This window comes from Pleurodeles waltl, chromosome 2_2 (genome assembly GCF_031143425.1).
Source record: "Pleurodeles waltl isolate 20211129_DDA chromosome 2_2, aPleWal1.hap1.20221129, whole genome shotgun sequence".
NCBI lineage: Eukaryota > Metazoa > Chordata > Amphibia > Caudata > Salamandridae > Pleurodeles > Pleurodeles waltl.
This window is the reverse complement of record NC_090439.1, coordinates 257259182-257283118: the sequence shown is the minus strand read 5'-3', so window position 1 is coordinate 257283118 and position 23937 is coordinate 257259182. Positions and strand designations below refer to the sequence as shown.

Genomic DNA, 23937 nt, shown 5'->3' with positions numbered 1-23937 from the left:
ATTTTGAAAATGCCAAATAACTCATCTGAAACCAATTCTAGTGTTAAATTTCTCCTCAATTGGCCTTTTTGCTTCTTCCAAATGTCCTCTCATTCTACTTGATTATTGTGCCTGGAACCATACCTGCAAGGATGGAGTTTGAGCTGGCAAACATAAAGGCCTGCAATGTGGCCCACCTCAAGGAGTTCTGCAAGCTGAGGGAACTTCCAGCCATTAGAAACACCCAAACGTAGAGCTTCAAAAGGAGGTGAGGGCCTGGGTGGAAGTCCATCAGTCACCGGTTACAGCAATAGAAGGAGATGCTGATGTGGGAAGGCAAGAAGAGGATCTGGATACCTGCCCTGAGATGCAGCATTCTGCTGAGGAGGAGGATATGTCTCCTGAGTTGGAGCTCCCTTCCACAGTGGAATGCAGTGTGTCTTCTAATGGCCTACCTTCAGAGCAGCTGGTGTACAGGAAGGATGAAAGGGAGTTTAGGCTGCACATGGCTCAGTTAAGAAAGCTGAGAGAGCCTAGGGGAAAAGAAACTGGCTATGGAAGTGGAGAAGAAAAGTGGCTCTTAAGAGGAGCCTCACTGAGCTGGACATAAGAGATAGGCAGGTAGAGTGCAGCAATATTGGTGGCAGCATACCTACAGTGCCCTCTGTAGACAAGATGAGCCACAGTTCTGAAGGTCTGGCGCCTGACTTTGCTGTGGGGGATGATATTAACAAATGGTTTGAAGTATATGAGGCACTTTTACAGATGCACAGGATCCCTGAGGCAGACTGAGGGACTAGCCTCTGGAAGCATATCCATATTGAGAGGAGGGAAGCCATTCCGGCCCTAGAGAAGAGGGACAAGATGAGGTATCCCCCATGAAGGAAACCATTGTCAGGAAATATAGTCTTACCTCTGCAAAATATAGGCATTCATTTAGGGATAGCCAGAAGCTGTTCCATTGGTCATGGGGGATGTGTAGACTCCATCTGCAAGGCAACTGATGGCTGTCTGAAGGCCAGTGATGTGAAGGCTTACCAGGGGATGTATAATATGATTGCAAGAGAGCACATTTTCAGTCTTTGTTTTGCAGATCTGTACCAACACCTGATTGCTAGTAAGCTCTCTGGCCAGGAGGCAGAGCACTGACTCAGCACTGACTCAGCACCAGGATCCATAAGAAGGTACCTGGTAGTAATCCCAAGAAGGGTAGTTCAGGTTCCCGCAGCAGAGTGAGGGGACTGTTAAAAGTGCACCAAACAAGTCCAGGAATAAGGTAAAGAGAAAGGGTTTCCATGCCCCTTCTAAGAAACAGGGAGGCGGTTCAGGTGGGTGGTGGCCCTGGAATGCCATTTTGAACTCTGCTGCTTTGACTGTTCTCATCTAGGATACAAACAGGGGGATTCTTCTATCCTAAGAAACCACCCACTGATGGGACCTCTAACGGGGTGCCAATGTGGCTTTAGGGGTAATTAGTCCCCACTGCAGGTGATAGACCATGCTCTTGTCTCCCTTAGTTGGGAGGAGGTCTCAAAGAGTAGATGTGTGCTTGCTGAGGGTGGGAGTTGTCACTTCTACCAGGTGAAAGTGAATAGGATCCCTTTCACTGCTCTGAGGGACACCGGGGCTCACCCAGCCATGATAGTGGAAAGCTGGTTTCTCCAGAGCAGCACACTGGGCAGGTGTGCAGGGTAACATGGGTCCAGGGGCAAGACTTATTTTGCCCCAAGGCCCTAGTTTCCCTGGACTGGGGTGGGGAGGTGACCCAAAGAAATGTCATAGTCAGTCCCTGGATGCTCATAGACTGCATTCTGTGGAATGAGTTGCCCCTGGTGTTAGGAGAACTGGGAGGGGTGGATGCACAGGGTGCCCTGACAGTTCAGTTTAACAGGAGTACCACTCACAAAGGGAGGGTATAGAGGTGCAGATGGAGGGACGGGAAGTGGAAGCAGTCCACAGTTTAAGGACCAGAAGATCAGGGGTTGCCGGGTCTGAGAATAAAACACCCCGAGACTGACCCTGGTGAGGCCATGTCAGACCTGGGGATGCTCCCTGCACCATCCCTGAGACAAAGGGCTGTAGAACTGCACTATGCAGACCCCTGCATAAACAGACAGTGTGTCACACTCGAGGGTATGGTGCTTTCTCCTTGGAAGTCCTGGCTCACCAGGCATCTATTCATCTTCAGGGTACAAAAAGTGGGCTGTAAGGCCAGTCTCATGATGCCACCCCTGGACTGGTTGGAAGGAGAGCAGAAGGAGGATGCCTAATACCAGGGTTTTCGCCTTTCACTCTAAAAAACCTCTGAAGTCAGAGGACCCTAGGTAGCCTGGGATCTGGCTCTTGACACTGACAGCTGTCAGTAGCCTCTGTTGGTTGCTGGCCTCAAGGGAGGAGTTTTCCTTGGGTTAGGGTCTGAGGTTTGATCGAGGGGGTGGGGTTGGCCACATCATTTTGCTAGCCATGGTGCTACTGTCTGGCTAGTGGGATGCATCTGTGAGCAAGTTAATTTTATGTGCTGCACAAATTGGATCCACTGATTAGGGGTCTCAGGTCTGTAGCTCAGGAGAGTGTTGGTAGAGGGATCCAAATGAGTTCATAGAGACGTAGAACTGACAAGTGACCCTGAATGACAGAGCCATCCCCCGTGTTCTATCACCGAAGCATGGAAACCCACCCAGGTATTGATTAGTCTACCCTGACTTTTGGGTGGAGGAGGATTGTGTTGGACTTGGCAGTTTCTGCAGGGTCATCCCCAAACTTTTTGTCTTTTCCCTCCTATTTTCTGAACCCATTTACATTGACTTTTAGGATTCTGCACACTTTACCACTGCTAGTCAGTGCTAAGACGCTTGTGCCCTCTTCTCTAAACATGATAACATTGCCTTACACCCAGTTGGCATATTTAATTTACTTGTAAGTCCCTAGTAAAGTGGTAATACCTATACCCAGGCCCTACACATTAATTGCTACTATTAGGCCTGCATCCATTCAACTAGCCATTTAAATCTGTCTCAGGTCTCACATTGCCGCCTATGTATGCAGTTTTAAACTGCCATTTTGACCTTTGTTAGGCCCAAACCTTCCTTTATTATATAAATCACACCTTGGGTAGACCTTGAACAGCCCAGGCGGCTGGGTGCAGAGTATTTAAAAAGTTAAACATTTACTTTTCTGTTTAACGTGTCCTAGTAATGAAAAACTCTCAAATTTGTTTTTTACTACTGCAAGGCCTACTTCTCCCATAGGATACCATTGATGTAAAGGTTTTACATTTAATAAGCTGTAACGTCCAAATGGGAACAGGTAGACTGGCTGAGGTTGGTGTCTAAAGAATTGTGAGTAAAAGCTATCTTTAATGGTAAAATTGTCTTTCCTACCACAATTCTTAAAATGCTACTTTTAGTTGGGATTTTCTTGTTATCACCATTTGGTGCCTGCAGCCTGATCATGGGTTACAGGACTAGTTGTAGCTGGTCTTTGCGTATTTCTCCCAGACAATGAGATAAAGGTAAGATAGGTGTTGGCAGGATGGGCTACTCTGAGTTAACGAGGGGGAGGAGCTTTCACTACCCACACTTGTTTGGTGTCACTCTGGCCTTGAGTGACACCAGTCAAGCTTCGGCCAGGACAGGGAGGAAGGGGATGCCTAACACCTTATGGGGCTGGAAACCTCTAGAAGCTTACTTCACTTCAAAGTGAGCACCAGGCACAAATGTTAGACCTCTGACCCCCAACTCTTCAAGACACCTATGAATCTGTGGACTTTGTTAGGAAGTAGGACTGCTGTTCTGCTGAAAGAACTGCCACTCTGCTGTACTACTGCTCTGAAGGCCTGTTGTCTTGCTGTGCTGTCTTGCTGCCCTGCGGCCCTCTTGCGTGGGTGAGAAAAACTGGACTTGCATCTCCGAACCCAGGATCCCAGAGTGACTGCAATGGCGAGTTGGTTGGCCTTCTGATCAGAAGATTCAATGACAAAACTGGTGTCTTACAACCTTGAGCACAATCCCGGAGCATTATATTTGGATCTTCAGGTCATCTGCCAGCACATCTGTGGTACCTGAAGAGTTGACGCAGCTCCTCTGCAGCTCAGTTCGTCTCCTGCAGAACTAGTGCAACACTTCTCCTGCTCAACACATCACTCTCCCAACAGATGCACCATCTGTGCAGCGCTTACATCCCCAAAACAAGGTCACTGCCTTGCCTAATGCAGCCCAATGCACTGCTGCTGTTTGATGCATCTCCACACAAGGCCATCGCATCACACTTTGCAGCTCCCCAGCACCATCTGCTGTTTAATACATCTTCGACACTGGACTCTGCATTGCTTTGCAACCAGGATTTAAGGTACTGATGTTAAACTAGCCTAGCAGGTTTCTTGTAGCTTGCCTGCATTACCTCACAGTCGGCCTGAACTTGTGACTTTGTCCCAGTTTAGTGCGCACAGATAACACAATTAGGGATTAGTGCTTTTGGTTTTTATTGTCACTGAAATCTTTAAAATTGCATATCTCCGGTTCTATTGAATGATTTTTTGACATTTTGATCTTGATTTATTTATTACAATTTGTTCCATTTTTATAAATTGATGTAGGATTTTCCTTGTGTTATGTTTTCACTTATTAATGTTTGAAGTGTGGCATACATATTTTCAGGGCCGGCTTTAGCGCTGGTGGTACCCTGTGCAACAGTCTTTTTTGGCGCCCCCCCCACTCCATGACCACCTCCTCAGAATTCCACACTACCACCCGAGAAATGTGCCCCTCATCTTTCCATAGCCCCCTCTTTCACATACATTTAATTGTTTTAAAACACTTGAAGAAGTGGTTGAAATGGTAATGATATTTTTGTAGTGGGAGCATAGTTGGAGAGCTGAGGCTGTGCTTGCCTTGCACTGGTAACTACTAGAATATAGGAATTACCCTGAGAAATTATTATAATTATTAGCTGTGGATAATGTAGTAGCAGTTCTTCAATGTCTTTGGAAGAAACAGTGGGAAGGTGGGGGCTATGTATTGCTGCTCAGTGGTAATCTGATTACTTCTCCCCTATAAGAAGAGGAGAGAAGTAATCTTGGAAGTTGACATTTTACTCATGGGCAGCTAGGAAAGCTCATGTTTTTTGACGATTAGAAGTGGTTTCACTTCGGAAAGTATATTGTCTAATTTGCCTGAGAGAGAGTTGAGGATAACAAACTGGTGAATGCATTCAACCTCATTAAGGGAGAAAGAAGCCATTTAGGGGAGGTGAGTTGCCAGGAGTGTTACTACTTTGAAGAAATATGAGTTGAGGTCACATGGGTGTCAGTAACATTATATACCGATCTGACACGGGCCCCTGAGGAGGACTTGTCATAGTTATCAGGCAAATAGCGGCACATGGGTGAAATGAGACACGTGTAAGCGGGAGACATTTGATAATTTTATGGTGGGTCTCCAATGCGTAACGGCGAAGGTTATGTCTCTGTATATTCATTAACATTCTTTCATTTGGACAAGACTTAAAAAACTGTCCTGTTTGATTAGAATGGCCGAAGCCGGACTATTATATTCTTGGATTACTTTATTTCAGTTTGTTCAGTGGTCTTGTTCTCTACCACTTCGTTGAAGCCCTGAGATGATTTAATTTCTGACGAGTGCTATAAACGTTAAAAAAAAAAAAAAACATCGAAAAAAGAAAACAATTCACATAAAACTCTGTTTAATATCATATTTTCCACAAAATCACATTACACTTGATAATTAATATATAGGGGGTGATTCTAACCCCGGCGGTCTTAGACCGCCGGGGCCAGGGTCGGCGGGGGCACCGCCGACAGACCGGCGGTGCCCCGCAGGGCATTCTGACCGCGGCGCTTTGGCCGCGGTCAGTGCAGGAAAACCGGCGGTCTCCCGCCGGTTTTCCGCTGCCCGTTGGAATCCTCCAAGGCGGCGCAGCTTGCTGCGCCGCCGAGGGGATTCCGACCCCCCCTACCGCCATCCAGTTCCCGGCGGTCCGCCCGCCGGGAACCGGATGGCGGTAGGGGGGGTCGCAGGGCCCCTGGGGGCCCCTGCAGTGCCCATGCCACTGGCATGGGCACTGCAGGGGCCCCCGTAAGAGGGCCCCTAAATGTATTTCACTGTCTGCTGCGCAGACAGTGAAATACGCGACGGGTGCAACTGCACCCGTCGCACAGCTTCTACTCCGCCGGCTCGATTCCGAGCCGGCTTCATCGTGGAAGCCTCTTTCCCGCTGGGCTGGCGGGCGGCCTGAAGGCGGCCGCCCGCCAGCCCAGCGGGAATGTCAGAATTACCGCCGCGGTCTTTCGACCGCGGAACGGTAACCTGACGGCGGGACTTTGGCGGGCGGCCTCCGCCGCCCGCCAAGGTCAGGATGAGGGCCATAATGTCATAATTAAAACTTCTAAAAACAATTAGGTATTCTAAAAACAAGAACATTATGATTTTGGGCACTTTCACAAAAAAAAAGTAAGATCCATAGGTTCTAACTTGGTATCTAAAACGCAGTCTGCATTACTCACCTTATTTGGTGCCATTGTTTGATTATGTTTTAGCAAAAGCTTTACAATATTAATGTTGCTTGTGTCCTTATTCATGCGCATGGCATCCCTAGTTATAACTCATACACAATGAAAGTTCCCAACAAGCCCCTCCCCAGCTTACTTCACAGAAGGCAGAAATAGAAAGTGTATTGTTTTTTTTAAATCTTGCACTGATGAGCTGCAAACTATTTAACAAGCATTGACAAAGCCAGTAGGTCTAGCTTTTATATGCTAATGTACACAAAGACAGGCATGCATTATTGATGCTTGCTTGTGATAGAACATTAAAGGAATACCTGGTGACTTTGCAAGTTCACATGCTCTTTCAACGGATAGTTGATATAGTTTGCTACACATAACCATATCAGGTATTTTTTCTTGCTGTCAATGAATATAACGGTGAGTTTGCAATGGATTGTCAGTGTGCAGATGTCATGCCTAGAGGGATGCTGTCTATGAGGGGCTGCGACTCCACGTGAGCAGAGGAGCATCACTCCGCTAAAAACTGCCCCCCAATATGCCCCCAGAACTGAAAAATAAAATGGTAATAAACTTTCTTTATTACCATTTTATTTTTCAACCCCCCCCATCCTGAACTGAGTGCCAGGAGCTGTGCACTTGTTTAAAGTGTGCATGTCCCTTTGGCAAGCCGTCTTGCGACGGCCTGCCTGACATGCGCACTTTAAACTGCTCTAATCCACCTGTCCTAAGACAGCTGAGTTGGAGAAAGCACAGGCCTCCAGTGCTCTTAAGAGAGAGGTCACTCCCACCAACCCTGATGTTGCTTTCATGCTGGTTGCCAGCATGAAAGCAGGGCCAGGATTTGCTAGTGGTGTTTCCTGGTCCATTGTTGAAGCTTCCAGGTGCAGGAGGACACCACGAGGAAGAAGCCTGCAGGTAACTGACTTTTTAAATTTTTATTTTGTAATTTTTATTTTGTATTGTGCCGCCGCGTGCCTCGCCCCCGCCGTAAATACAAGCCAGCTGCCACTGCTGCCTATGTGCCTGATATCTGCATTCACACAGTCCTTAACAAACTCACTGTAATATTCCGGAGTTGTAAGAAAAACTCTTGCCTGTATATGTACATGAAACTAAAGAAAAAATTTAAAAAGCTAATCTGCTAAAAATGAATCCCTATGGGAAAGGAAAAGGGAGTGGGAAGAATGGAAGATTGGTTAGGGAGATGAGGAGGGAAGCTACCAAGGAGGAGGAAGCTCGGCGGAGTGAACATCAATGAAGGGAGGAGAGGGGGGAAGAAAGTGGTATGTGGCAAATGGATAATTGATACTACATCTTTTGTTTAAGGTTTGTAAGTCTCTAGACTTTTGGATGGCCATTTTGGAGGCATCTCAAGTCTTCTTGGGGGACTTTTTGTGGTCAGAATTCGAAATATACAATGGTAGAATGGGAGAGGGTGGTCATATGAAGATCAAGCTCAAACATAAGTCCTGAGAAAAATATTAAAAAAGGGGACTACAGTGGCAAAAAAAACAAAAAGGACTGACATTTCAGTGTGACATAAATAATAGTATTTATGACTACCCTGTGTACGTTTTAGAAGCAAATTGGTTCCTCATGCATTTCAGTGCAAGCACCCCATAAAAAGGCAGAATAATACACCAAACAGTTAATTGTAGACGTTTTTGATAGTTCTAATCAGGTAGGCTGGAGCAGTAGCTCCCATTATGTACACTACAAACAATTAATAACAGAATCTCTGCCCAATAGGTAAATCAGGCTGCAGACAGACATAAAACGAAAACGGACTCTCACATACAACATAGAGGAATCACTAGTAGAAAAAAAAGTAGAGCCTCATTTACAAGGTTTTGGTGCAGGGCAGCACCACAAGGATTCTTGCTGTGCTTCTCTGTATCAAAAGAAAAGGGCAGGGATGTGCCAGATCTATAAGATATGGCAACTTCCTGTCCTTTACCCCTGCAGCACACAAAGAAAGATGGAAAAAACATTGGCAGAGCCAATAGGTCTCGTCTTTACAACAACTATTGACTTTGGCAATGTGTTTTGCCATGTTGTACACCAGTGTGGCTGCTGTTCAGCATAGTTAAAAGTTAGAGGTGTGGATTGTCAGAATGGAGTTGGGGAGTAGAGTGTCATAAAGTTGATGTGCTGGAAAGCAATTAAGTGGAGTAGAAGAAATAAAGTGTGGTGGAGTTGAGTAGAGTTCACTGGCAGAGAGTGCTGTAGAGTGGGGTGGAGTGGTTTGGGGTGGATTGAGATAGTGGGATGGATTGTATTGGAAAAGAGTGGTGTGGAATGGACTGGGGTAGAGTGAGGTAGGATTGAGTGGATCGAGGTGGATAGAAATGGGATGAGGAGGTGGGTGGGATTGGGGTGGATTTGAATGGGGTGGATTAAATTGGATTGGGGAGGGTGGTTTGGACTGGAGTGACAGGGCTGGGATTGTGTGGATTGGAATGGGGAGGATTAGTTTAGATTGGAGTGGGGTGGATTGGATTAGATTGGAGTGGGGAGGATTAGACTGGAGTGGGGTGGATTGGATTGGAGTGGGTGGGATTGGAATGGGTGGGGTGGATTGGATTAAGGTGGGCTGGATGGATTGCAGTGGGGTGGGCTGGATTGGATTGGGATATAGTGGGTGAATTGGAGAAGAGTGTGGTGCATTGGAGTGAGTGAATGGGTGGGGTGGATTGGAGTGGGTTGGGGTAGATTGGATTGGAGGGGTGGATTGAAATGTGGTGGGGTGGATTGAATTGGGTTGTGGTGTGGTGGGCTGCTGTGGGTGGATTTGATTGGAGTGGGGTGGGGTAGACTGAATTGAGGTGGGAGGTCTTGGATTAGATTGGGGTGGATTGGAGTGCGGTGGATTGCATTGAGTTGAAGTGGATTGGACTGAGGTAGGGTAGATTGAACTGAGGTAGAGTGGATGGATTGGAGTGAGGTGGACTGGATTGGGATAGGGTGGGTGGATTGGATTAGGGTGGGGTGGGGTGGAGTGGAGCAGATTGGACTGGAGTGTGGTGGATTATAGTAGAGTAGGCTGGATGGATTGGATTGGGTTGGATTGGTGTGTGCATGAGTGTGCTGGAATGAACTGGAATGGGGTGGGCTGGATTGGGGTAGGGTGGTGTGGCTTGAAGTGGAGTGGAATGGATTGGAGTGGGGTGGAGTGGAGTGGATTGAAATGAGGTTTGGTGGACTGTAGAGGATGGATTGGGGTGGGTTGAGTTGGATTAGACTGAAGTGGATTGGACTGGGGTGATTTGCACTGAGGTGAGGTGAATTGGATTGTCCTGGGGTGAATTTGACTTGAGTGGGGTGGACTGCGGTGGGGTGGATTGGATTGGGGTGTATAGGATTGGGGTGGGGTGAAGTTGAGTGAATTGGAGTGAGGTGGATTGGAATGAGTGTGGTGGATTGGATTGAGGTGGATTGACTAGGGATGAGGTGGATTGGGCAGAGTGGATTGGATTGAGGCTGGGTAGATTGGTTTGGGTAGTGTGGATTGATTTGGGATGGATGGATTGGACTTGGTTGGGGTGGATATTTGTGGAGTGAATTGTGTTGGACTGGACTGGAGTAGGATGGATTGGAGTGGAGTGGGTTGGATTGGATTGGTGTTGGGTGGTGTGGATTGGTGTGGGGTGGAATGTATTGGTGTAAGGTTGATTGATTGGACAGAGGTGTACTGGATTGAGGTGGGGTAGATTAAGGTGATTGGAGTGTGGTGGAATAGACTGGAGTAGGGTGGATTGATGTGAGCTAGATTGGACTGGAATGGGGTGAATTGGATTGAAGTGAGGTGGATGGATGGGATTAAATTGGAGTGGGGTAGATCGGACTGGAGTGGATTGGATTGGAATGGGGTAGATTGGACAGGGATCGATTGGGGTGGATTGGATTGGTATGTGGTGGATTGGATTGTGGATGGCGGACTTGATTGCAGTGGGATAGACTGTGGTAAATTGCAGCGGAGTGAATTGGGATGAAGTGGGGTGGATTGGATTCGGGTGAGGTGGACTGGATTGGAGTGGTGCAGATTGTTTTGAACTGGAGTGGGTTGTTTTGGATGAAAGTGGGACGGATTGAAATAGATTGCGCTGGGGGCAGGTTCATTTGGATTGAAGTAGGGCAGATTGGAGTGGTGCAGATTGTTCTGGATTGGAGTGGGGCAAACTGTTTTGGTTTGGTGTGGGACAGATTGGAGTGGGGCAGATTAGAGTAGGACAGATTGTTTTGAAATGGAACGGGCAGGTTTGAGTAGGGTGGACTGGAATGTTGACAGATTGTTTTGGATTGGAGTGGAGCAGACTGGGGTGTGGGGAAGATTGTATTAGGGTGAATGGGAGTGGGGTGGATTGGATTGGAGTGGGGTGGATTGTTTTAGATTGGAGTGTATCAGATTTGAGTGGGACAGATTTATTTTGCATTGAAGTGGGGCAGATTGGAGTGGAGCAGATTGGAGTGGGCAGATTTTTTGGGATTAAAGTGGGGCAGATCAGAGTGTAGTGAACTGGAGAGGGGGGATTGTTTTGTATTGGAGTGGGGAAGATTGCTTTGGATTGTAGTGGGGCAGATTGTTATGTATTGGAGTGGGGAAGATTGCTGTGGAGCAGATTGCTTTGCAGTGGGGCAGATTGGAGTGGGATAGATGGGAGTGGGAGATATTGTTTTGGACTGGAGTGGGACAGATTGTTTTGGAGTGGTGCAGATTGTTTTTTATTAAAGTGGGATGAATTGGAGTGGGGTAGATTAGATTGGGGTGGGTTGGGAGGACTGAAGTGTGGTGGGTTGGGTTGGAGTGGATTAGATTGGGGTGAATGGTTTGGATTGGAGTGTTGTGGATTGGTGTAGGGTAAAGTGGGGTGGACTGGAGTGGATTGTAGTGGGTCAGATTGGAGTGGGTGGATTGGGGTGTACTGCATGAGTATGTGTTAAAGCATCATTTCAGAAATTACACATAATAAAGAAACAATGATGCATTGCAATATTTCGAACAAGTCAATATTCATTTTTTTAGAAGAGCACTCACAAGCAAAAACAAAAGTAAATATGAGTGGAAAGTGAGAAAAGATGACTTGGCCAAATAAAAGAAAGATAGCTTTAAAAAAATTCAAAATTGCAATTTTGTTTGTCCTGCTGGGCACGTTTTTGCCAGTCACAAGCCTTCTGTTTGCAAGGCACTAGAAGTTCAAAGAACAAACTAGTACCTTGATCACATCGGGAGCAGCAGACAGGCACTAATTAAGTTGAATCAATCAGTGCTTGGATCCTGCTCCACACAGGGGAGTAGAAATGCTGCCAGGCCTGACCTGATGAGTTACAAGGCTGTTAAGAACAGTGCCTGACAAACCATCAAATGGTGAGCGACAGGCGGGCTCCAAGCCCTTTACAGTAAGCAACAGAGTCTCGCTATTGAGACGCATGCACAAGTACATGCACTTGCAGGCTCAACCCTAAAAATGAGAAGAAATAAGGATATTTCTCCTTGTTGCGCCTCACTTACACCTCCCCTGGGGAAGCGTAGGCTTTTTAAGCATTTCCAGGGCTACAAAACCTTGTAAATCTGGGAATGTACCAACATCTATGGGTGTTGCATGGGAACACCCACCGCAACACCCATGAGATGCCTCTTTGACACAAAGTAAGGCAATGCAGAGACTTGCGTTGTGTTGCCTTACTCCATATCTACAATGCCATGAAAAGCCATGCAAAGTGGCTTTGCATGGCCTTTTAGATATGGGCCTGCAGCCTGCGCCGCCGGTGTGTCAGAAAAAGTGGTGTAGAGGTAGCGCAAGTCACTTGTAAATAAGCCCCATAGTCTATACCGACTTATGGGTGGAATCTAACAGTTTTTAAGGAATGTTAAACAGGGTATGGTCAATGTCTGTTTGAAACATTTTTATTTGTGTGCAGTTTGAAAATGGTTGGCAAAACTAGTTTAACAAAAATTAATGGATGAAAAAATGAATGGAGTCATGAAAACGTTATCAATTTCAATGAAATAACAGCTGCCATGCCGAATTTCATAAATTATGAAATGGCACATTTTTTCCCCGTGCATTGTGTTGCAGACTGGCGTTTCACTTCCTCAGTACACAGTGCAGCTTTTAATTTGGTGTGCCACTCACCACTGTACCACCAGTATTTTAAAAATTGTAATATTTAGCAAAATAACACTCTTCAGTGTGCAATCCATCTAAAGAAGTGTACCTATATCTTCCTTTTCATGTTACTTAAATGCGGAAAAAAGCGTTTGATAACAAGGTTCTTATAACTATTTTCTTTGATGCTGCACGTGTTCTCCCTCCACAAATTCTTTTTCATCTTCTTTGTCCATACTCTGACAGTACACTCTATTTTCTGTTTGATATTCTTATAATGCAAACCATGATTTATTCCTCAACAATGGAAAAGCTTCATGCTGACATTCATTTCACCTTAATGGTTTCAAAAGAAATTAAGGGGGTCATTTTGACCTTGGCGGACGGCGGAGGCCGTCCGCCAAGGTACCGCCGCTGAATGACCGCACCGCGGTCAAAAGACCGCGTCGGCCATTCAGACATTTCCTCTGGGCCGGCGGGCGCTCTCCAAAAGAGCGCCCGCCGGCCCAGAGGAAATGCCCCTGCAACGAGGACGCCGGCTCAGAATTGAGCCGGCGTAGTTGCAGGGGTGCGACGGGTGCAGTTGCACCCGTCGCGTATTTCAGTGTCTGCTTAGCAGACACTGAAATACTTTGCGGGGCCCTCTTACGGGGGCCCCTGCAGTGCCCATGCCATGGCATGGGCACTGCAGGGGCCCCCAGGGGCCCCGCGGCACCCCCTACCGCCATCCTGAACAGGATGGCGGTAGGGGGTGTCAGAATCCCCATGGCTGCGGAGCGCGCTCCGCAGCCATGGAGGATTCTGAAGGGCAGTGGTAAACCGGCGGGAGACCGCCGGTTTACCCTTTCTGACCGCGGCTGAACCGCCGCGGTCAGAATGCCCTCGGGAGCACCGCCAGCCTGTTGGCGGTGCTCCCGTGGTCGGTGGCCCTGGCGGCCACCGGCCGCCAGGGTCAGAATGACCCCCTAAATGTTTTCCGGCTTGTAGTTTGATTAAAACGAATCTAACTTTTGAAGGCATTCCAATAAGTATCGTGACATCATTTCCACAAAAAAAACAATACTGCTTGATCAATTGGAGCGGATATTTCTTCTGTCATATCCGTGGCACATCCACCCACAAAGCCGCAGACTAATGAACACTTACAGAAGACATGAGTGTTTCTAACGTGCAGTGTCTACTTACTTCTTTTTCTAGTAGTTTGTTATGGAAGAGCAGCGATATCCTTTGAATGTCTTCTGACTTTAGCCATTGCCTGTGCAAAGTAAAAAAATACATATAAATATGAATATGCAAAGAACACTAAACATTAAAAATCGTTAAAAAGCCACAGTTTTTCCGACCCCTATTGCAGGTATTATGGATATATCCGAGTATGAAAATAAAAGTTTATTTAGATAGTTTCTAAACAGCTTCTAACACTAATTAAAAGGATAAAACTGATGGAAGGTACTATAGGCCAGATTGTTAAAGATATATTTTGACTATGCCTTGAAGTTATCAGATTGATTCCGAGGATTGGACAACCTAATGCTGTGCGCTTTGTGGGCCACACTAGAACGCACTGGTATGGTACCTGCTCATGATTGGACTGGGAACCCAAAGCAGCCCTGGCAAATTTTGTCAGACCATCCCCCATAGGGTGCTTAGAGAGGGAGCCTGACAACTTCACTGGCGCTTTGGGGATTCTCCTCCACATGAAAATGTGGGGAAAATAACAAAAACTGTGTATTCTACAACACATTGTTCGTTTTATGTTCAATTGTATTCGTTTTTAAAGCATAGTAAATGATGACCTCCCAGTGCACCACAATAGCTCAATGTTTATTGGGGCAGTTCAATGATTACCTTGCCATCACCCTTTAACAATGTCTCTCAGCTCTACATAGTCCTGCTCTCTCTCGTGCATTCCATTTGTTTTATAGGGCCGCTCTTACTATTGTCGGGTATTCGGGCACTCTACATTGCACACACACATACAGAGACAATGAATCTTATATGTTCAAATCAGTGTATAGAAACTATTACGTAAGACAGAGGGGACTAAAAGGTATAGGATACACTTGACATAAGTACTTGTAAGCATTTTTTGAGAGTGCTTGGTCTGAGGAAGCATAAATTCAGGATTTGGGACGTGGCACAGTGGTTAGGCTTGACTTTACTAATAACAATTTATTTCTAGCCAAATAAACTCTTTGTAGCAAAATTAGGATACTCAAAGACTGGGGAAGAAACATAACCTTCTGACCTGTACCATGCAGTTTGCATGTAGCTCTTTGATAGCAGTTAATAGCTTACTGTGCTAGAATATTACTGTAATTTATGAACTGCACAGCAACAGAACGATCTCCGTGACAAAAGCAGTATCCCACTGAGCATTGCACATAACATACTTTTCTGTGATCTGCATAACACACGTTCTTTGCAGAAGGCATATTATCTCTCTACACTAGCTTAGATGAGTCAAAACTGCCACAAGGCAAAACTCCGATCTCTTTCCAGAAGGTATGTTAATCACCAGAATTATATTAGTACGTCTAGTGTTGCCTGAAAACTGTTGGATGTACAAGGAACTCTGCAATGCTTTTAAAAGTGCTGCACTGCTACAAAACTGCTTTTGAACATGGCACTATTGTTTACACAATGCTTGTTCTTTCCTGTTTTGCATATCCTTCTCCTCCGTACTGTTCTTGCTGAAAGTTTGAATTAGAGGGTGAGTGAAATTTAGGAATTTGCGTCTACAAATTTCGTTGAAGTACTGAAAAACATTCCATGAAATTTCCGTGGAATTCCATGAAATTTTACAAGATTTGTAGTACAACTGTGCTAATAGACACATTTTGCTAACATTTTTATCACGGCAAAAATGAAAATATGCCAGACTATTTATCACAAGAAAATGACAGAGGAGCATATTGTAGTCAGCGTAATTAATTCGATTTAGCAAACACCACCTTCTACATCTTCCTTGAAACAAACACCTGTTCGTGTTCGTGACTCAGTGACACCCCTACAGTGAACCAGCGCAATATTTATATTAATAAAGGGAATAGTATTGGTTAATAACACAAGTACAACAAAGCCCCCGAAAAATAGAACTATGTAGAATTTCATTCCAGTAAACATGTGGACTAAGAGTAAATCTTCAACTCGCAGGAAGGTAAATGGGATGTGAATCCTCTCGCAGAACTCTTTGAAAATGATGGCCTTGCCTTAGGAACTATCTGGACTGTGCCATTAAACTGCTCTTGCTCTATACTACCATAGAAATATAATTTATTAAGCTGCTAGACAAAACATTGCACACCAACAGCGTTGTAAAAAGATAAGGGAAAAAACCCATTATGTGTCCAACGAGGATGGTAACCTTATCATGTACCCTTATTATAATTGTTTGTCTATAACATCCATTCGTTCGTTTAACTCGTATGTCTGATCAGCCACCACCATTTCTCATAATCCACCCAAGATTAATTTCTGGGTAGTTGCTTTTCTCTACTCTAATTGTTTTTGTTTCGTTTTACTTTATTAGTGTTTGAAAACATAGCAGTGGACAAATGGGGCAGGGGCATATGATATCTTAACTTGCTAAATAATGCAAAACAGGTCATCACATGCTTCAAAACGTGGCGACACAGGAAGTCAATACACTCAGTGGGGCTAGGCAACAACAACAGCAAAACTGGGACACACCAACGTAGTGCCACCTGTGGGGGGCAACAGGATAGTGGGGCTATTCAAAGTAGGGAAGGGCATGGGTGGACGGGGGTGAGGTGGGGCAACAGGGATTGAAGGAGAAGGCGTTGTGGGAGACCACAGGCTCAGGGTGGGGGGTGGCTTTAGAAGGAGCAAAGAAGAGAGGAGAAAAGGGGGAAGGAAGTGGTGAAGGCATGAGGGAATGGATGTGTACAGGAGGAGGCGAGGAGAGGATGGGACAAGAGGAGTGGGACGCTGCTATAGGGCAAAAATAGCCAGTAGTGGAGCAGCTAGCAAATGAACTATATGCCAGTGATACCTAGCGACCACTGTCCTGGAGGAAAGGTGACCAAGTGAGGAGGAACGTCTCCACCTTGTCCTGACGGTCATAGATGACCTGCTCCTATGAGGCCGTCTGGTTCATAGTCAGATCCATTCATCATGGGAGGGTGGTAAGGGGGAGCGCCATTGATAGAGATTGCAGTTCTTCTCCATCGCAAGTGCCGTAAGAAGTAGTTGACTCTCAGACTTCAAGAGGTCTGGGAAGCTTGAGGAGTCATGCAGGAAGTTCAAACTACGGGGCAGAGGGTTGTGACAGAAAGGGTCTCACCAAGAGTGATGCCAACTACCTCCCAGAAGAGACAGACATCGGGCCATAAATAAAGTACATGTACCAGGTCACAGTGATCTCTATAGCAGCATGAGACAGGAAACCTGCTGTTTTGCTGGGGTCCAGTGCCAGCCGTGCAGGGTCTGAAAGAGGCAGCGCCTCCAAGAGATCGGCCACGTCCCCCAGTTTGTATGCCTGCCACGTAATGCAGCAACTATTCAGTAAGTGCAAGGAGGATAGGCAGTGACATAAAAGGCTGTAGAAGCCAGACATCACCCCCGAGTAATGACCTATGCTCTGAGGTAGTAAACCATAGGGGAGAACAGAGGGAACCAAGGGTTTGTGCCCAGGTGGTGGGAGAGGCAATGCCGCAGCTGAAGATACCTCTAGAACTGATGGGAAAGGATTTGCAGCCCTCTTGGTTAAGCACTTGTTGGAGAGTGCAGATATCTGCATCCCAGTTCAAAACCTTGCTGCCAGCGCAAAGGCTACCCCACAGAGACGCATGACCATGGAGGTGGGTGTCCACCCAAAAAAGTGATGACCCCTCTGCCATGATTTGGACATTGCATTGAGCATCTGGTTCTTGGACCCCAGGTTAAGGGTATCATCCCAATACAGAAGAGAGAGCCTCTCTGGGCAGTCCAGCACAGTCCACTAGAGCATCACCCACAATGGGGATGGCATCCCGGGGAGCATGTAGGCAAGCTATGCCAAGTGGAGGCCCAGGGCACAATGTTCAACCAAGGGGAAACCCAGGACTTCACATAAGCGATGGGCCATGAGTTTCCTGCTGGCCACCATAGGGTGAGATGACCCCCAGATGAAAGACTGTATGTTGTTGTCCACTGTCTGCAGCAGGGAGAGGGGCACCAGCAAGGGGAGCATGTCAAGGACATAAGTGTAACGAGGAAACGTCGCTATCTGGACCGCCTGCACCCTGCTCCAGAGAGATAGGCCAATGTGGGTGCACTTCTCAAAGTCCAATTTCATGCCCGTCAACAGGGGGTCGATTTTGTCTCTGCCATGCGTTCCAGCCCCTGATTGATGCACTTCCATTGAAAGGTTAGTCAAAGACTGCAGCTCGGGTGGTCAGCTGAGACATTGGCAATGCATCACTTTTATCATAGTAGGTCCCCGTAACCCGAGAGCGTCTCAGAGATCATTTCCAAGGGGTCTAGAAGGGAGCAGTATAGGTCAAGAGTGTGAGCAGGATGTTGTTGGTATAGAGATAAATGTTCGATATCCATCCGGGGATCGGAACGCCGGTCATTCATGGGCATTGATGGAGAAAGGCTGCAAGAGGCACTATGTCGAGATGGAACAGGAGGAGTGACAGGAGACTACCCTGCCAGGTCACCCAGTTGACACAAAACTGATCCAAGAGGAAGCCCCCACAGTTGACCTGGGGGAATGGCAAGTCATATAGTCACCAAAACGTAGCAATAACCTCCTCTCCCAGGTTGATCCTCTGGAGCATCTTAAACAGGTATTCCCACTCAATTCTGTCAAAGAGTATGGAGGTGGTTCCTGGAAGTAAGCCCAGGCATGAACCCCACCAATTTATGATGAGTCAGGGACAGAATTACCACCTGAATGTGGGCTATGAGGACCCCAGCAAGTATTTTAACATCCCTGTTGAGCAGGGAAATGGGCCTGTTGTTCCCTCAGAGTGGGGATCCTTCCCAGGTTTGGGGAGAACCAAGTTGACAGCCCGATTTGAAATGCAGCCAAGAGAGCTCATGCATTCAGCATCCTGGAAAGCCTCATAGAGGTGATGTACCACGTCCTCGTCAGCCCATTTACAAAACTCAGTGGAGAAGCCATTCTCACCAGGTGCTCTGTGATATGGTAACTGAGAAATGGCCAGCATTATCTCTTTTTTAGTGATTTCTCCCTAGAGGAGGTCTCTACTGGACTCGTTGAGGCTAGGGAGGTGTACAGTGGAGAAGTGCAGAAGGCTGCAAATTAGTCCACAATATCCTGTGCCTGCGTGATAATAGTAATATCTGCGAATGGCCAGTGCCGCCTCTTGCTAGTGAAACTGAGCTACCAGCAGCCTCCCCCCCTTCTTGCCCTGCTTGTAGTGACAGCCCTTCAGCCGTTGTAGTGCATACTCAACCTTAGAGGTGCATAGGGCATTCAAGGTCTCTAAGTGCCTTCTCCAGATGATGTCACGACTTCCGCTTTGCTTTAACCTGGAGTCCGCAGAACGAGTGGCGAGGATCTTGTTCCTGAATGTTCGGCCTTGGCCCAGGTAGGGGCGACGCTTTCTGGCAGCCACGGTGCTGCAGACAATGGAAACGCCAAGGGCAGGCCGTGTCCTTCAGAAGTAGTGCCAGAGGGAAAAAAACCCTGAAAGGGGAAAAAACCTCCAGAAAGGAAAGGTTCCTGAAACAGGAACAAATTGAATAGGTAAATACAAGAGCAAAAGTACAGGAAAAAACACTGGAACAGTTGTGAACCAGTATGAGATACGAGGAAGCAGGAGCGAAGACACCATCCAAACAGAAAGTGTTGCAGCGCGAGGAGAGAAAGAATCACAGCCCTTAAATACCAAAAAACAGGAAGCGACCAACAGGAAGTGCAAGGACACCATCTTAGATAGGGAAAAACACATAGAACATAATAGACTAGGAGCCATAGAGAGTAAGGGACTAAGGCATGCTGGGAAGAGAGGGGTAATATGGGAAAAAGAAAAAACATAAAGGGAGGCAAAATGAAAAGGAAGAAAAATCAAAGATAACAAGAACATGCGAGTGGGGTAGGTCAGACCTGCATGTAAGCACTTTGCGCTATTAAAGAACGGGGCCTCATGCCCAATTTGGGGTCTCGTAATGTGCACAGCAGGCTGGGGACGTGGCACAACAGATGATGCTTATGCAGGGCCGAGGATTTGACAGTATAGAGGCAGGTGAGGGATGCAATATCATCCTCAACGGCTTTCTGTTGAATTGCCCTCTGGGCTTTGGTGAGGGCAGCGTCTCTCATCAGTTGACTTCAGAATATGAGGAGAGGTGATGACCCCTTGGTGTGCTCTAGGTATGTGGAGACATGGGATTGTGATTGAGACTTGCCTTGGGGTGCAAAAATGCACGCTGCTGAGATGCCAGGTTTTTTGGCATGGGGAAGATAGTCCCAAGTCTAGGGAGAGTGTAGTCGGACATGGTATGAAAGCACACACTCCAAGATCTGTGTCTCACAGGAGAGGGCAACCACCACCTGGGAGACAATGGAATATTGTAAACGGGATTGTGTACCATGTACCGGTGATAAGAAAGTGTATTTGTGGCCCTCAGGGTGTGAGAGGTACCAAAGATCCACAAGGCCATTGCTCGAAATGATATCCCCCAGAAGGAGGGCATATCTTTTCCCCAGTCCATGTTATACCCACATCCAGCAGACCTGTGCAATCAAGAACCACATCACAGGCCAGGTTCTAGTCCCCCCTGTTGAACCATTGGGTGGCCTCAACTACCATGAAACGGTGGTTGAGTCAGAATAAAAAATTATGCTTGGGTCCCATTGGTGCATAACCAACCCAATGCAGAGCATATGCTCGCCTCTACAGAGTTTAACAAAAGCGTAGTGGCCCTTCGGGTCGGTCCGGGTCTTGAAGACAGTGAAAGCCAAAGAGCTGTGCAGGAGTATCGCCACGTTGCATTTCTTAGGTTGCCAGGTCCTGGTCCTTTGGCCGCCCGACTGGGAAGCTACTATGAACCACCTTCCACGCCTAGTTACATCACAGTTTCTCTGATTCCTCCTGGAAGAAGTGGGTCTCCTGTAATAGGGCCACATTGATGCATTTAGACTGCAAGTAGGACAAGACTTTTTTTAGTTTAATGACGTTCGAGGAGATGTTCGACAAGGGCATGGGGGGCTTGGTGACAGTGGTGGCCGTCAAAAAGCGGGGGCATTTAAGAGTGGGGGGCAAGTGGAGGAAGGAAAAGTAGGGAGAATAGGAAAGAGAGTAAGTGATAAAGAGAAAGAAAGAAAGAAAGAAAGAAAGAAAGAAAAGAAAGAAAGAAAGAAAGGAAGGAAGGAAGGAAGGAAGGAAAGAAGGAAGGAAGGAAGGAAGGAAGGAAGGAAGGAAGGAAGGAAGGAAGGAAGGAAGGAAGGAAAAGAGAGAGAGAAGACCCTGGGAGTGGGCGGCAGGAGGGAGAAAGAAAAATAAGAGTAGAGGCCATGTGAAGACTGGAGAAGGACTCAAAGGGATGGGCACGATCTTGGACTGTGAAGAGGAATCAGGTAAAAGGGAAAGAGTGGAGGGAAGTCAAGGTCGGGCCTAGGTGGAAGCCAGAAACTGTGTACTGTGAGTCTAAATCTGGGAGTCCTTGTGCGCCGGAGGTCCAAAGGGGGGAGCGGGAAAGAGTGGGAAGAAGATTTACTAGTACAGCAGAGATCTCTTGGAGGGTGTGATCCATCATGTGATCTGGGGGAGGAGAGGAGGAAGCAGCAGCATAGTGGGGGATGACATAAGTGGCAAAGCCAAAGGGTAAGGGTGTGAGACTACCTCCATGAAGTTTAGCTGGCATGTTGCCTTACCAGAGGACATTGCGAGGGGATGGGTGAGGAGAGAAGAGGGCCGGCTGCCTGGGGGAGCTCACTCAGGTCCCAGGGGGCCGAGCAGCAGATCCCATCTGCTATACATAGGGCTGGTAGGTAAGCGGTGAGCAGGAGGCCGGGGTGTATCAAAAAGGCTGAGTGGAGAACAGTAACACTGTGGAGGAGGACACAGGCCAGCCGGGCCACAGTACCTGAAATGATCATCATCAGTGGCTGGTGCTCGAAGGGGAAGAGTGTGTAGACCCCTAGTTGTGGAGGAGGATGAAGAGGGAGTGAAATGTGACCGTCAATGGGGAGGACACAGGCTTCTCACCTTGGCACAGGCCAAACAATGTGTTGCATTTGCAGCCAAAGTGTTTCTTTCTTCTTTGGATCACAGGAGAAGAAAGAGAAGGTAAGAGCCATTTGTTGAGGTCATGCTTTTCAGCAAGTGAAGAGGAGCGAGACAGAGAGAGAAAGAGGGAATAAGAGGAAGATGAAGAAAGAGAGGTGTGGCTGCTGCAAGAGCAGAGCAGAAGTGAACACTGTAGAGAGTTCGGCAGTGTGAGATGAGTGTGGTGAGTGGCAGGGGGTGGGGTTCATTACATTTAGAAGGTGGCCCCTACACTGTGGTGAGGCAGATAAATCCATGTGATTGGATGGTTTTATTGCGAGTGGACCAAAGACGAGCTGAGGAGCAAACCTAAACGACTTAAACATTTTCCACTGTATGTATCAGCCAGGTTTTGCAGCACCTCCAGGAATGGTGCAATTCCCAACCCTGAGAAAACAATGTTGAAGACAGGAAAATGAAACTAGCACTTCACTGGCAAAATCTGTAAAGTCGAGCTAATGTGTGTGGTTGTGAATAAAACCAATCTGGCCACTTTGTGACCACTCTGTCTTGCTTTATTTACTGATTGTTCTCATTTTTCGTATTTTGAACCTTTTTTTCTCTCCATCCAGAGGCTGCACTTTGGAATAGAAACATTTCAGAAAAAGACGACATTTGGAGCCAAAGTGTTTCTTTCTTTTTTGGATCCATTTCACAGGGGAACAAATAAACAAAAGGAGAAAAAGACAACATTTGCAGCCAGAGTGTTTCTTTCTTTTTAGGATTCATTTCACAGGGGAACAAATAGAGGAAAGGAGAGAAAAGAGAGGGTAATAGCTGCTTGTTGAAGACATGGCTCTCAGCAAGTGAGTCGGAATAATGCCGTCAGCTAAGCACGGATTTGTGTGCCATTCTGATACACAAGCTGAGGAGGAAACCTAAAAGAGTGTGCATGAAGGACCATACATAAAATAAGCAGTGTTGTGGGGTGAGTGATGGGCTGGGGGATACAATACACTAAGAATAAGTGACAGCACTGCAAATGAAGCAGCAAGTTATATTAAATTAAAAGAAGAAAACAAGCAGAGACATCGGAGGGGTGCTGGGGTGGCAAGGAGTGTTGTGGGTGGGGTGAGTGAGTGGGGGAAGATACTCAGGGAGAATAAGTGATAGCAGTGCAAATTAAGCAGTAATTTATTTTAAATTAAAAGAAGAAAACAAGCAGAGACCTCAGAGGGGTTCTGGGGTCGGTAAGCAGTGTTGTGGGAGGGGTGAGGGAGTCACAGGGATAGTACAGGGAGATTAAGTGACAGCACTGCAAATGGCTGCACTAGAGATCAGGGAGAGGATGGCCAACAAAACACAAACAGGGCTCCTAAAGCCTAAAGTAAACAAGCTGCTGAGCTTTGTGCGGAGCACCAAAGAGCGGAGTGTGAAGCCTTGCCCCTGCACAGCCCCCACCGGGAAGGCAGGATGACCAAAAGGAGCCAATAGTGAAATCGCCATGGAAGCGAACGAGACACACAAAGGAGAGACAATTAAATGTAATACATCAATAAAAAGACAGAGGGAACAGGTAGAGCAGGCTGCTATGAGCAGGAAACAACCAACAATGGTGAAAATGAAAGTGGGCACATAGTTAAAAGGCGCAAAACCCACAATGCAAATGCCAACCATACCATGAGACACAGCACATGGAGAGCAGGCTGCCATGAGCAGGCAACAACCCAGGTTGGTGAAAATTAAACTGAGTGAGTCCTTAAAAGGCACACAGCCTCCAAAGTAAAACAATAATTAAACCTCCAATGTAAACAAAAGAGTAAGACAGCATGGAGAATGGAGAAAAGTCTTGGAATTCACAGCAAATGTGACCAGATAATATTTACAACCCTATTTATGACAGAGCTCGGAAAGAAAAGCACTCCTCTCCAGTCATCCAGACGAAAGATCAAAGTAGTCCCTGAACACATATTAAAATGGTGAGCAGTTTATTTAGATAGTAGTTGGTCCAATCTTGTAGGTGGAAACAAAAAAAAAAAGTGGGACAAAGAGTAACATTACCCAGTAGCACACAAGGATTTTTAAAGAACACTGGCATACACAAATCACAATGATTGGGTGGAGATGAACCTCACAAACCATC

At 46.7% G+C, this 23937-nt stretch overlaps 1 protein-coding gene across 1 annotated transcript in view; it reads right to left on the bottom strand.

The window, feature by feature from the left end:
- Positions 1-23937, bottom strand: part of ADCY2 (adenylate cyclase 2) — a 4811883-nt gene that overhangs the window by 1338200 nt on the left and 3449746 nt on the right. Inside the window, exon 13 of the mRNA XM_069219709.1 lies at positions 13795-13864. Within this exon, the coding sequence (XP_069075810.1) occupies positions 13795-13864 (70 nt within the window). The remainder of the gene's footprint in view (positions 1-13794; positions 13865-23937) is intronic.